Source organism: Pteropus alecto, unplaced genomic scaffold, assembly GCF_000325575.1.
Source record: "Pteropus alecto unplaced genomic scaffold, ASM32557v1 scaffold269, whole genome shotgun sequence".
Taxonomy (NCBI): domain Eukaryota; kingdom Metazoa; phylum Chordata; class Mammalia; order Chiroptera; family Pteropodidae; genus Pteropus; species Pteropus alecto.
Window position 1 is genome coordinate 629,298 of NW_006443566.1, and position 14,707 is coordinate 644,004.

At 35.1% G+C, this 14,707-nt stretch overlaps 1 protein-coding gene across 1 annotated transcript in view; it reads right to left on the reverse strand.

Annotated features, from left to right (window-relative positions):
- MPP7 (membrane palmitoylated protein 7) overlaps positions 1-14,707 on the reverse strand; it is a 221,545-nt gene that overhangs the window by 59,635 nt on the left and 147,203 nt on the right. The window contains exons 6-8 of the mRNA XM_015598746.2: positions 9,263-9,394; positions 1,076-1,157; positions 188-273 (exon numbers count right to left, since the gene is read on the reverse strand). Coding sequence (XP_015454232.1) covers positions 188-273; positions 1,076-1,157; positions 9,263-9,394 — 300 coding nt within the window. The remainder of the gene's footprint in view (positions 1-187; positions 274-1,075; positions 1,158-9,262; positions 9,395-14,707) is intronic.

A 14,707-nucleotide genomic window follows, 5' to 3' on the forward strand; every position in this document is an offset into this window, starting at 1 on the left:
ATTCTGTAAAGAAACACTGAGGCAATAAAAAGGTTAAGATATTTTCCACAGACACACAGGGATTAAGTGGTGGGACTGGAATTCAAACCCAGGAACGCTAAATTCGAATCCTGTTTTCATAACCAAGTCTGAAAGAGAGCGACTCGGTTTCATTTTTATTGAATTTTAAAATAAAATGTCAGCTTACCAAAATCTGAATGATTTCCTCAGGCTTTTTATCCTCAACTGGTATCCCATTCACTTCCCTAAGTTCATCGCCAACGTGAATAAGACCTGAGAAACAGTAAATGCGGTAAATCAGCAGTGTAACCTACAAAAGTAACTGTAATTTGCAGTTGTCTCCACACATCAAGCGTTGTTTGGTTCCCCTAACACATCTGAGGGTTGGAAAGGAGACATTCATGCGTCTCAGCTTTCAGATTCTGTGTCTCTGAATAGCGATGAATCAATGACTATGACATGCTGGACAACAGCCTCTTCCTCTGTGTGTAAAATGCGTGTTATTTGCCCCATATAAAAGAATTCTTACACATTTTTTAAAAGGTTGCATGCTTTTCGCAGTACCTTTCAAAGCAGAAACACTGAAACAAGTCAATATAACTTTGGAAGCCCATGTAAACCAAGACAGTAGAGATTTATTTCTCATTTATTGAAATAGGTTCCCATATTTCAACTTAATGAAAAGTATCTTATTCTTGTTTTGCTGTATTATATCAAAAGATTATTCTCTTTGTTATGTATTGGAAATATTATACATTAAACACATTTTCTTTTGTAAATTGTGCATATGCTCTGCCAATTTTCCTGTAACATTTTTAAGAACTCTCCATACATTACATATTAGCCTTCTGTCATATATATTGAAATCTCTTTTCCTACAATCTTGTTTGTCTTTTAAGTTTCATGTATGGCATTGTTTTCTATACAGAAAGTTTTCCATTCCATAGTCCCATTAGTTATTTTCTATTTGAATTTCTCAACATTAAAGTGTTTCTCTTTTTATTTTTTTTTTAAACCTTACATATCTGTTGGGATACATGACTTGTCTGCATTCGCTTAACATTTAAACTCTTACCGCTTCTGTCCGCGGCCCCTCCTCTCATGATTCTAGCCACAATGATGGCCCCAGTCTGCTCATGTTTCTTAATGGTGGCTCCCTTTTAAGAAAAACGATATTTGTGGGTAAATATATGTGCTGGTGGTATGAAGGGGGAGGCAGAAATAAAGACATTCAGCTGAAAAAACTGAAAACAACTAGAAAAAATTAAAGGAAGCAGGTAGGAGAAATAGACATCATGCCATGTATGTTATAAATGCTCATTACTAGGTATAGAATTTTCTACTGTACTTATCATGTAAAATTTTCAGCAAAATTTAAAGATTTTTAAAATCTAACTTCTTCAACACTATGGAAAGTACAAATATCTTTTTTCCATTATTATATCTTGTATTTGAGTACTACTTGTTTTTACTCTTTTAAAGGATTTCCTCATTTCATCTTTAAAATACCCCCACAAAGAAGGTAGACTATTATAAACAAGGTCAAGAGAATAGAAAATGATTATATAAATTGTAAAACTCAGGTCATCTAACTTTTAGTTCAGTGATCCTTCTATTACAGTATTATAGTAAAGAAGCTCAGTGATAATAATAAAGAAAAACTTAAAACTACAAAGTTAGTTGTATTTCTTACTCAAAACTAATATAAACTAATGGAACAAAGAACTGCTAGTCCAGGGTTTTTATGTACTAGGATTGTCCCTAGTACAAACAGAACATTTTGGCATAAGATTAGGAAACAATTTCAAAATGAATCCAGAAATTCTTCATTTATGGATGTTCAGAAGCAGATTAACTGCATGTTGCTTTGTCAGAACATCAGGCACAAACGGTTACTTTGAACATCCTTTCATGACTTTTCTTTCCAAGAAACCGACACTGGTTTCAAAAAGCTGTTCTACCTTGGATCACGAGGCTAAATAAAAATGCACATTAGGTCGTGGCAAAATTCAACCCCCCCAAGAAAGTGGAATTTTTCTTGTGTGCCAATAAACACATTTATATCACTAAAAAATAGATATGTGAACAAAATTAGAAATCTATTTGTAGCAAGCATATTTAATATATGACAACTATCAGATACATGTCATATTAGTAAAAATCGAATAATTGATAGGATGATTTTTGTAGCATTTTTCATCACCTAAGCATACATTAAGGCCAAAGACTTGAATAAGCATCTCTCCATGGTCATAAACTTTAGAGTTACCAATTACTCGTATTTTCTGCTTTTAAACAGTCAACTTGTAGCCAAGATTACTGGAAATTTAATATTCTTAATACAACTAATTAGTTTGGTTAATTCAACTTTCGTTTCCTTAACAGTGTATCTCAAACTTTCCCACCAAAGTATGGCGAATGGCAGACTGGTCTACTAATGTGATTTAATATCACTTATCCATATTTCACAGTTGAGGAACTGAATTCCGAATGGTTATAATTTGTCCAAACGCAGACAATTACTGTGCAGCAAAGTCAGGACCTGTCTAAGGCAAACTGTTCAGAATTGATTGTCTTAATTACCATTCAATCCTGCTTACCCTATTATCTTAATTGTCATTCAATCCTGCTTACCTTATTATCTTTAACTTTTTATTCATAAGGTCATAAGCTCATTACCCTTGTGGGAGCTTGTTTCTGAGATGGCGGTAATCAATTCTTTCCCTCTTTGTACGCATATGCCATATTCTCAAATCAAACAGTGAAAATGACAAGATGACTTGTAGATGCCACCTGGGCTTCTTCAAACACTTGCTCTACGGGAAACCAGCCGCCATGTAAGAAATCATGGCCAATGCCATGCTGTGAGGAAGTCCAAGCTAGCCAAGTGGAGATGCCACTTGGAAAAAGAGATGCCTCACTACCCTCCAACTTTCCAACCATCCCAACCCAGGTATCAATCATGGGAATGAAGGAACCCTTAGATGACTTGTCTCGGCCACTGTCTAACTGTCCTTGTAAGAGACTCCAAGTAAAAACTACTCAACTGAGCCTGAAAACCTCCAAAACTGTGAGAGATAATAATATATTATTGTTAGTTATTTAGTCACAAAATTTTTGTGTGGTTTGTAATGTAGAACTAGGACTGCAATGTACCTTCCACACTATGGGTTGTACTGTTTTTCAGTATAGGGCCATCCCATTTATTATGCTTAATGCTAGTCATCCTTTTGACTTAGTCTGTAATTCAATGAAGGTGACAAATGTTTACTAAGAACCTACTATGTGACAAGTACTGTTCTAAAGGCTCATGATATCATGATGGGGGAAAAAAAATAAAATAAAAAACCTCAAAGATTTCTGTCCCCTCACGGAGATTACATTCTGACAGAGGGGACAGACAATAAACAAAAATAGAATACTTATATGTTAGAAGGGGGTTCGATGCTATGGAGATGGGTTAGGGCAGGTAAGAAAAATCAGAAGTGCCAGGGCAGATAGAGGGGAGACATTGTAAAGACACAGGCCTCATTGAAAAGATGACATCTGAGTAAAGAAATACTGGTAGGACATGGAGTTAGCCAAAGAGAAAGAACAGAAGATACATCCAGGGCAAATGCACTCAGGTGGGCTGTGAATGGAATGTTCAAGGAAGAGCCAAGAAGCCGGTGGGGCTGGAATAAGGTAAAAAGAGAGAAGCAGGAGGAGGTGAGATCAGATGGTAACAGGGAGCCAGATCATGTGGGCTTTGCAGGTCATTGTGAGGACTCTGAAATTTACTCTGAATGAAACGGGGAGAACCCGCACGGTTCTGAGAAGCAGAAATGACACAATCTGAAAGGATCACTCGACCTACTGTGCTAAGAAAAGGAGTGAGGGAAGGCAGAGGCTAAACCAAGGAAACAAATTGGAAGCTGTTACAATAATCCAAGAGAAATCTGATTGGCAGAAGGAGAAGTAATGAAAAGTGGTCTGGATATAGTATTGTAGAGCCAAAAGGATTTCTCAATGGGTTGGAAATGGAATGGAAAAGAGACAGAGGTATCAAAGATTGACTATGGTTTTTGGCTGAGCACCTGGAAAGATGGAATTATCATCAACTGACAGCGAGAACTAGATCTATGGGTGGAACACATTTGGGGACAAAGACTGGTTTACTTTGGAACATGTGAAGACTGAGATGTCTATTAGACATCCAAATGGAGATATCAAGTAGACAGATGGCCATACAAATGTAAAGATCAGAAGAAAGATCTGGAAGAGAAATAGCTCTGGGAGTCATTAGCACACAGATGTTGTTTAACGCCATAGGCTGGATGAAATCTCTTCCAGAATCTGTAGATAAAAAAAAGCACTCCACACATAAGGGTTATTTTGTTACAGATGCATACCCTGAAGGAGAATACATTGCTATCTGCTGATTCTCCCTACCCTTGGATGGTAAACTAGGAGCCTGAGGCACGATCTCTCACTTTCTACATGATACTAGCACAACTCAATCTTCTTGTGGATCCCTTCATTCCTGAAGATATCTATTTCCATATTGCTTTTGAAACCCTTATTATCACAATTCCTTGATGTAGTGCTAGTACAACATACTTGCATGAAAATAAAATCAAAACTCATTAAAATAGAGCACATTAAATGCAATATTATACAAAAGTTAACAGAGCTAAGGCATAAGATTTAAGAGATTTTGACAAAAAATAAGGGTAGAGAGAACTTCAGATTAGATTAAGAAGTTAAAATTCTCGTTAGATTTTTGTTGCCACTTCTGTAAATGGTTTATGAAAGAGGACTGGGCTACCACGATCTCCTTGAATAAAAACTGTATGTCCTATAACACTGCCAATATTGTAAGACCTCCTTAAGCAGGTAGCACATCGATTTCAGGTTGAACCTCTGAAATAAATGTTTTCGAAGTATGGTTTACCAAATATTTGCATCGAAAACTTCTGAGACACTCTTTAAAATCTAGATTCCCAGGCCCCACCCAAAACTTACTGCCTCTTTGGGGCAGAGGCACAGAAGTCTATATTTTAAGTAAGCACCTGCAGTAATGCTCATAATACCAAAGTTTGAGAACCACAGTTCTAAAATAAGCCAGAGGACAAACCATGCAAGAAACGCTGAAAACTTAGGATCGAATCCACCCAACAACAAATTGCACTTTCTTAAGCTTGTCTAAAAATTAATCTGGATAAAACAAATATGAAATGCTCCCCGCACATAAGGGAGGGAGGACAGCTCTGCCCCTCGCATCCTGACCACTGTTTTTCTCCCCTTCTCTCAATTCTTTTATCCATCCTCCCCTCACACTGTCATCCTCTTCCCTTCGCATTGCCAAATGTCCACATGACCTTTGTTTACTGCCTCTTCTCCCAGGAAACCATCCTCTGCTTAAACAGTTGTCATCGACTTTGTCATTCTATGTGACATTTATATAACGTATGCCTAACACGTAAGAACTTATAAAACATTGCAAATACATTATAACTCAGTTGACATTTAAAACACTCCTGAGGAGGTACAGCTCCTGATTTTCTGATCAGGAATATGAGGCTGAGATGTTAAGTGACTTACTGCTGTAAAGATATAGAGCAGAAAGTGATACCCTATATCTCCCACTTAGGTCATCTAATGCAAGCTTCATATTCATTTTGCCACATTATTTTTGGGTCTAATAAACAAAATTATATTCTTAACACTGATAACCTAACCCATTCATTGCTAAAGTTTACTGCCTCTTCTTCTGAATCATTTGCCAAATGGCTCCTGACCATCCACTTGTATGAATTTTACTCCACCTTGGCTTCCCTTCCCTTACCTATTTCTGATTCTTACTTCTTGACTTATTTTCCTAAAGATGCCTCGGACTCAGTCTTCTCTTGGTCTCTGCTTCCTTCCCCTCTTGGCAGTTTTGTGGCTTCTCCAGTAACTCCCAAACTGATATATGACATTTGATAAATGTAAAATGACAACTTTGTTAAAAATAAATATTTTCTACTTTTTTGGGCACTGCATTTTTTAAACTTTAAATTTATTCACCCAATAATCCTACTTTACCTTTACAATAATTGTCAAACTGAAGATAATACAGTGATTATACATTTGGATGAGAAAAAGTTCAAGACAAGTAATTCTCCTTATTTGATTTCCTATTCCAATGTTAAAACATTTTAAATCTTAATACTTTTCTCAAGAATCTCGACATAATTTGGGGAATTTCTTCATTCCAATTAGAAGTCTTATTTTCTGTATGAAGCTTTTATTTATTTTTACAACACAGCTCTTGGGACAGAAATCACACAATCGAATCATGGCTCACTAGAAAGAAGACGAAGCATCACTAAAATAATTTTAAGTAAAATAATTTAAAAAGCATTCAAAATTATTTTAAATTGCATTAAATGTAGAAAACTAAACCTAGAGTTTAAAGAAGTTATCTGCATATGTTTGGAGAGGGAAAGCTTTTACTAATTCACTTTTAAATAATTAACTGAAATTCAGAGAGAAAAAATTAAAAATCCATGTAAAAATGGGCAAATAAGCAGAATGTGAATTAGGGATAAAATAAAATGGAACTAAAATTCGTAAACACCCAAATTTAAGGGGAAATGGAGAGGAAAGTGCTATTAAGTATATTACAAAATATATGCCAAATTACACCATAATATACTAATAAACTGAACAATTTTGAGAAATGCTTACACTAACCCTGAATACACAAATATTATAAACTTGGAAAATACTCTCTTGCTTACAAGAAAAATTCATTTTTTAAACAGCTTCATCAGTTTAACCTATTTTTAAAGAAATTTCCCTGGTTCCTTTTCCTAAATGTCTAACCTCCTCCTAGCACCCACATAGCCCCACAGGCTCAGTATAACCATAAGAAAATTAAGTCACTTTTATCCCCCATGCATTTCCTTTTATTTTTGCTGGTTAAGTATACAGTACTGCTAGTCACCTAAATATAAACCGCCTGTGGTACTACTGACTTCCTCTTTCCTCTGGCCCTCTACATCCAAAGATTTGCCTGGTCCTATCAAATGTAACATGTGGTTCTTGTTGCTGTCCTAGTTCAAAGTCTCATTTTAAACACACTGTATTATATAATACATAACAAAAGAGGGTGATAGATGAAGATTCACCAACTCAAAGTTAGGTCTAATTATTTCAGTTGTGACATGCTTAGTAACAAACTATGATAACATAACTTTAGATTATTTTATATACTTCATTCAATTTGTTTAAATTTAAACTAATTTACAGTAGGCCCAGTTACACCTTTTGTGAAATCTTGATGCAATGTATTCCTAGTTTCTTTGATAAACATTTCGAAGATCTTATTTTATCGGGAGGCACGGGACTTAAATGTTGCTGATGACTGTTTTAAATGTTAGCTCACCAAAGCAGCACACTAAAAACTACTCCTTGGGGAAACTAGGACTGATCAAAAAAATCATTAATGAATTATTGAACTCATAAAGATGGTTTTTAATTATCTCCCAAACTTTGACTAACACGTAAGAACTTATAAAACATTGAGAGGTTGAATTCATCAAACAAAAATGTATTTCATATTGACAAACAGATGCACAGAATCTACTAAGAATTAGTCACTTTGTGGTGGTAGGCTGGGATAGCTCTTTCTACATCAACACAAGTACCACCTATTCTTACTAAGTATATCACCTTTATAATAAAAATCGACAGCTGTTTTACGTCACCAGCATAGAAGTATAACCACAGACGAAAAGCAGGAAGTTATAATCAAAATTAAACAATCTTAGCCAGGAATGCAGGGAGCCCTGGATGAGCTTCAGAGGCTTAATAAACCTCCTCATATAATATGCAAACTTATCTGTACATTTTTCTGGGTAGGAGTGTCCAATGCATTTATCGACATGCCAAAGTTGCCCTAAAACAAAACAAGAGGGCAAAAACTACCAAAAAGAGAAAGATATCAAGACACAATATGGTGTAGAAGAAAAAAACTAGTATTTGAAGATAAAGAGCCAAGTCTAGATGGATCTTAGTTCTACCACTTGTTAGCTGTGATACTTGAGGTAAGTTGCTTTGCTTCTCTGAATGTGTTTCCTAGTCTGTAAAGAGAGAAACCATGATCTTCATGCCAATTATGAGGATTAAATATAATATATGTAAAGTACTTAAAATAATGCCCGGCAACTAACGTATTACCAACTGCTACTTGCTACTGATTTAAATGTGCCCCATTTACCCTAAGTAGGATAAATTTATTTTTCTTTTAAATGAAATTTTTCTTTTAAATGTAGTTTCATAAAAATATGGATACACTGCATTCACTCCCTATTGCTGCTATAACAAATAACCACAAATGTAGTGGCTTAAAACAACACAGATTTATTATCTTACAGTTCCGGAGGTAGGAAGGCCAAAATGGGTATCATGGAGCTAAAATCAAGGTTTCAGTAGGGCTGCATTCCTCTGGAGGGTCTAGGAGAAAATCCAGTCCTTGACCGTTCTATTTTCTAGGAGCTTCTGGCATCCTTTCACTCACAGTCACAGCACTCCGACCTTTGCTTCCATCATCGCAACTCCGTCTGTAACTCTGACCCTCCTGCCTCTTTCTTTCACTTTCATAAGAACCCTCGTGATTAGCCTGGGCCCAGCAGATAATTCAGAATAATCGCCCCACCTCAAGATCCTTAACTAATCATGGAAATCCCCTTTTGCCATGTAAAGTAACATATCTACATGTTCTTTAGATTAGGATGCGACGTCACTGGGAATTGGGGTGGGGGACATTATTCTGTCTATCATAGATCCTTTAACATAATTCAACATTGTATAAATTCTGGTGCTAAAATAAATGGTGACATTTACATTTTGAAGTATGAGACGCTTGAACAATTTCTCATTACTATTAAATAAGTAGGCTTTTTAGAAAAGCCATAAGCAATTATTTTTGGTTGCACCATTTAATCTCAAACCAACTGTGACTGGTGCATGTTATTTTATACTGTCTCATAAATGTCAACAAGTTACATTTTAAAAATTACTGCTATTTATAACCTCTATTAATGCCTATCATTTGGCTTCATTTTCATTTTTCTAAATTATATTCTTTAGAGGAGAAAGTTCCATTTATTTTAAAGTTTGAAGACACAGAAAAAGTATATTTTAAAGAGAGAAATATATAGAATGTCCCCCATCAGATATGGCTTTATCACGATATCTACTCATATCTGAGCACAAGATGTAGACCAAAACTTACCAGTGGTTCTCTATTTTTGACAAGGCGGATGATTTTTACTGAGTCTTCCTCATCATCAATATCATCAGGCATAGGAGGCAATACAGGATCATAATTCTTCTGAGCCACGGTATCATGTACAGAGAGCAATGCCTATCAGAGTCAAAGTTTGGTAAGAAAATATATATATATATTAATCAAATATAAAACCCCAAACCCTTCAAACTATAAAATCAAATCGATGTTATAATTTTGACATAACAATGGTAATAAGGCAACCATTTGAAAAAGTCTCTTACAAACAAGGAATATATAGAACAGCAGAAGACAGTTCCACTTAGCTGCCACCCCCATCCCCAATGCAATTAATGTATGACAAAAATCAGCATAAAATATCTCCTAACCTGTGTGTTCTCTGGTTCATCCATATAAGAGTGGCAGTTGGGGACATGGTGGGCGGGGCGGGGGGGGTGTCAATTTTGAAAAGAGGGAGAAAATTAGGCTATAGACATATTGCCCATGAGCCAATAGGAGTCTGAGAAAACTATGTATTTTCTTTCCTACTGTTAGCAGAAAACACAAAAATAACTGATCAATATGATTGACTAGCTTTAATTCTTTTGTTGTTTTCTCACTTTTTAATTTTTAGTGTAATAGGTGACCAAGACACTAAAGAGGTAAAACTCCACAAAACACCATCATATTGTCGTTATAGACCAAAAATTAGAAAAACACTGGAACCTTGACATGACACTACTCACTAAGTGAGCAGGTCTAGACTTATAACTAATTTGCTCCCTAACCAGCAACATCATAAATTACTCTAGCCAGAATCCGAGAAACCATCCTTGAAATCTCCTCTCTTACCTACACTTCCAAGATCTAATCTGTATCCTGTAAATCCACTTCCAAAATGAATGCTCTCTAGTCTAGATCAGAGGTTGACAGACAATGCCACCTGCTTCTGTAAATGAAGTTTTAATGGAATACAGCCCTGCTCACTCACTGATATAATGTCAATGGCCACTGTCACCCTCCAATAACAAAATTAAGTAGAAGCAAGAGACACTTTTCACATAAAGACTTGACAGACCCCTGGTCCAGATCATTGATGCCATTGTTGATCTATGCAATAACCTCTAAAGAATCCAAATGCATTTATTTATCTTTGGCTCATTTTTAAATCCTTAAGTCAGTGTTGCCAAAGTGATTATTTTAAAACTAGATAAAATCACATAACTGGCCTGCTAATAACTCTTCTAAAGTTTTCCTCTGATCTCGGGATAAAGATCAAACTTGAGCACGTCCTAGTCTTGCATTTCTCTCCAACTGTACTTTATACCGCTCTCCTCACTCGGCCAAAACATTCGATATAAAAGCTGATCACCTGGTTACTTGATCTTGTAGTGCCTTCTTCTTTGCCTTCATACATTCATAATTCATAACCATATATTTTTATGTGCATATATTTAATATTTCTATCTACCGAAAGAGAAGCTCTAAGTGACAAATGATGTCTAGTTTTTAAGTTTTATTAACTGTAATGTAATAAATGGTATCTATTTCTTAATTAAGCTTTTTATTGACCATAATATATATATACAGAAAAGTACACAATTCACACATTCACAGCATATTTTCAAAAATGAATATTCCCATGTAAACATTCCCCAAACAAGAAATACGACATTAATTGAGTCTCAGAAGCCCCCGCTTATGCCCCTTTGTAGTCAGCATGCCCTCTATTCCTCTGAAGGTAGTAATTTTGCCTCAATTTACATACTGCATAAATAGAATTTTAAGTGTGTATTTATTTTTTCCCTGATATTAAGTTGGTGAGAACCATCCATACTATTACTGGTGATAGCATTCACTTTTCATTGTTACGTAGCATTTCGACATATGAATGTTTCACAGTTTCTTTACCCATTATGCCCATTGCTGAGGGACATGTAGGTTGTTTTCATTTCTTGACTATCATAAATAATAAATAATGCTGCTATAAATATTTCATATTGTTTGATGCATACACATATTTCTATGTATAATGTGGTTAAGTATATTTAAGAGTGGACTCTCTGGGTCATGGGTTATAAGTATATTCATTCAACATTAGTAGACAGAAAGTTTTTCAAAGTGTTTGTCCCAATTATTTTGTCCCCATTATACCCCCACCAACAGCATTAATAAGTTCTGTGATCCCCCAACAATTTACATTATTAGTTTAAATTTGGCCATTCTGAGTGTGTAGTGGTATCCTCTTGGGGTTAAAATTTCATTTTTCTTACAACTAATGATATTGAAAACCTCCTCTTATGTTTATTAGGAATGTGCATACCTTCTTTTGTGAGATGCCAGTTCAAGACTCTTGCATGTTTTTCTATTCCATCCATCTTTTTCTTATCAATTTGTAAGAATTCTTTATAATATATTGGATCCAAGCTTTTGTTGGTTAGCCATGCTATGAATACATTTTCCCTTTTTGTAGCTTGCCCTTTCACTTTCTTCTTAGTGTTTTTGATCAACAAAGGATCTAATTTTAATGAACATAATTAATATTTTTCCTTTCTGGTTGGAGCTTTTTATATCCAATAAGAGTTTCAAAGAGAAAGAATGAAGAAACCCAGACTTAGATACATTATAGTGAAAGTGCACAATGTTAAAGGCAAAGAGAAGATCTTAAAAATAACAGAGAGAAAAAAAAGATCATCAGAAAGAAAAAAATTGAGAGCTGACCGATCAGCAGCAGCAATGGAAATCAGAAGACAGTTAAATTACTTCAAAAGTGCATAGAAAAAAATAATAGCCAGCCTAGAATTGTATATTTAACAAAAGTATCATTCAAGAATGAGAATGGGGGCGGGGGGGGGCGGCGCTGAGAAAACTTAAAAAAAGAAAAAAGGATAATACGACCACGGTTTTTGAAAACGCTGGACATCAGACAACAAAGGATGGTGACCACTGAGAGACAGGAAACAAACATGAGTCCTATGATTGCCCCATTTTACTACATAGAGAGTTTCCTGGCTGTGTCAGAGGAAGAGGAACCCAGGCAGGAAGCAGTGGTCTCCTCAAGTTGGAAAAAACAGCTGAGAATCCAAGGAGGTCAAGTGGTAAAGTTCTCAGGGGTATGAGAGAGGAGAGAACTGCCAGGGTCAGAGCTCTGGAGATCTGCAGGGGGCCTCCTTGAGTCCTTAGCCAGGTACTTAACCAAAGATAATACAAGAGAAACTACCAGAAAGGACTAGAGCAATGGTTCTTAACTGAGGGCAATTTTACTCACCCGGAACCATTTGCCAATATCTGCAGACATTTTTGATTTGTCAAAATAGAGGCCAGGGATGCTCCTAAACATCTGATAACATATAAAACAGTCCCCTGCCCCAACAAATAATTATCCATCCCCGAAACGTCAATAGTTTTAAGGTTCGGAAACCCTGCATTATAGGTTTCCCCTGCGATCTGAAAGTAGAGCATTCCTATGAAAACTTTCCTAAACCTAAAATGACATAAAGCAAAGGGGCAATTACTATTAATTTGGATGGAAAAATTTTTGAGCGTTCCCAGAACCAAAAAATAACTATCAAAAATGAAATTTAAAAAAGTGAAAAATTGTGAACAAGATATTATCGAGCTGTAGAACAACTTCAATGGCCTAATATATAGCATAATTGGCACCTTCAAAGAAAGGAAGGGTGCTAAAAAAATTTGAAAAAATATGGCAGAAAATATTCCAAACATGCTGAGGAAAAAAAGCCCACATCTTCAAGAAGCTCAGTGTATCTAACCATGAGAAATGCAAAAGAAGTAATACCAAATTGTTTAAAACCAGTGAGAAAGTCATCCAAAAGGGGGAAAAAGTACATTTCTAGCAGAAAAAAGCATACACACACACACACACACACACATACATACACACACACACACACACTTATTTATATGTATATTTCCTTTTTATTTATATATAAATATTTCATATAAATATATAAAGGGAATATACATGTTCCCTTTTATTTATATTATTTGTATATAAACATATATATTTATATATCCATGTATATATTTACATATTTATATTTACATATAGATCTATATTTATATATCTACATCTATCTATAGATCTATAAATATATATATAAAGATAAAAATGACAATACACGTCTCATATGAAAGACAAGCTGCAAGACAATGGAGCAACATCTTTAAAATACTCAGAAAAATACTGTCAACCTAAAATTCTATACCTAGTAAAAATATCTTTTAGAAATGAAGGAATATTGAAGACTTTTTAAAGACATACAAAAGCTGAACAAATTCATCACCAGCAGAAAAAAAAAAAAAAAGTTACATCTTTCAAACAGAAAAAATGGCAGCAGATGGGACTATGGATCTATACAGAGGAATGAAGAGTACCAGAAATGTCCACTATCTAGACACCTATGGTAACTATCTTATATATATATACAAAGTAAGAATAGAGATAACTAATGAATGCATTTTAAATGAATATTGTAGTTGATAGGCAATATTAAGAATACCAGCTATGTATTTTTCTTCCTTTGCTTTGTGTTAAGTTCCATGTCTAGATTTCGAAATATAATTTTAAGATTAATAGACATCAAGTTCCTAATTTTTAATAGCTTTGCTTTACAACTATTTTTGGTTGTAAAAGCAACATTTCTATTTCGGACAACTAAAAGTAACTTTGTATTCCATTTTCCTGTTTTAACTATGGTGGCTTTACTCTTTAGTATACAGATTTTCCTTTTAAAAGGCAATACCTAAATGAAAATTGTGTTTCCATATGTCCTAAATCCCAATCACAATTGATGGGTTTACCTGTCGCTCAGAATAATCTGCAGGAAATTGAACACTTGACCTTGTAACTCATCAGGCTCACAAGCTCTCATTGCCTTGGAATCCCTGAAGTCATTTCTATGTTCTAAGTATCTCTCAGGTCCACAGAATTAAGTGTCTAACTCAGAAGGATGAGTAACATTGATTTATTCCTCCAGAAGGAAGCTTAACTTTTCCCTTTAGCATGCTTTAATGAAACCTCATCCATTCTGCATGCTCAGGCAATGAGTAATTCACTTGTAGGTGAATGCTTTGGAAAGCTGAAAAATTACAACAAATCTTTTTATTTTATTGCCTAATACGGATCTACCGAATTTTCCCCAACTTCCTAAATTATAATACCATGTTCTAAAAATGATGTCACTTCCCTGTTTTATCAAAAATAAGCCACAGAATGATGACTCATAGGGTTTGATTTGCCTTTAATGTGACAATTTGATGCCTAGGAATAGTTCTTATTTATTGATGACTCCCTTTGCTTCCCGTAGAAACAAAGTCTTTGTAGAGATCAACAAACCTCCATCGGTGCCCCCGAATGCCACCAACATTATTGCTGATGGAATGGTCCATCGCTAAAGGAAGCTTTCACATTTTATTATTTATATATAT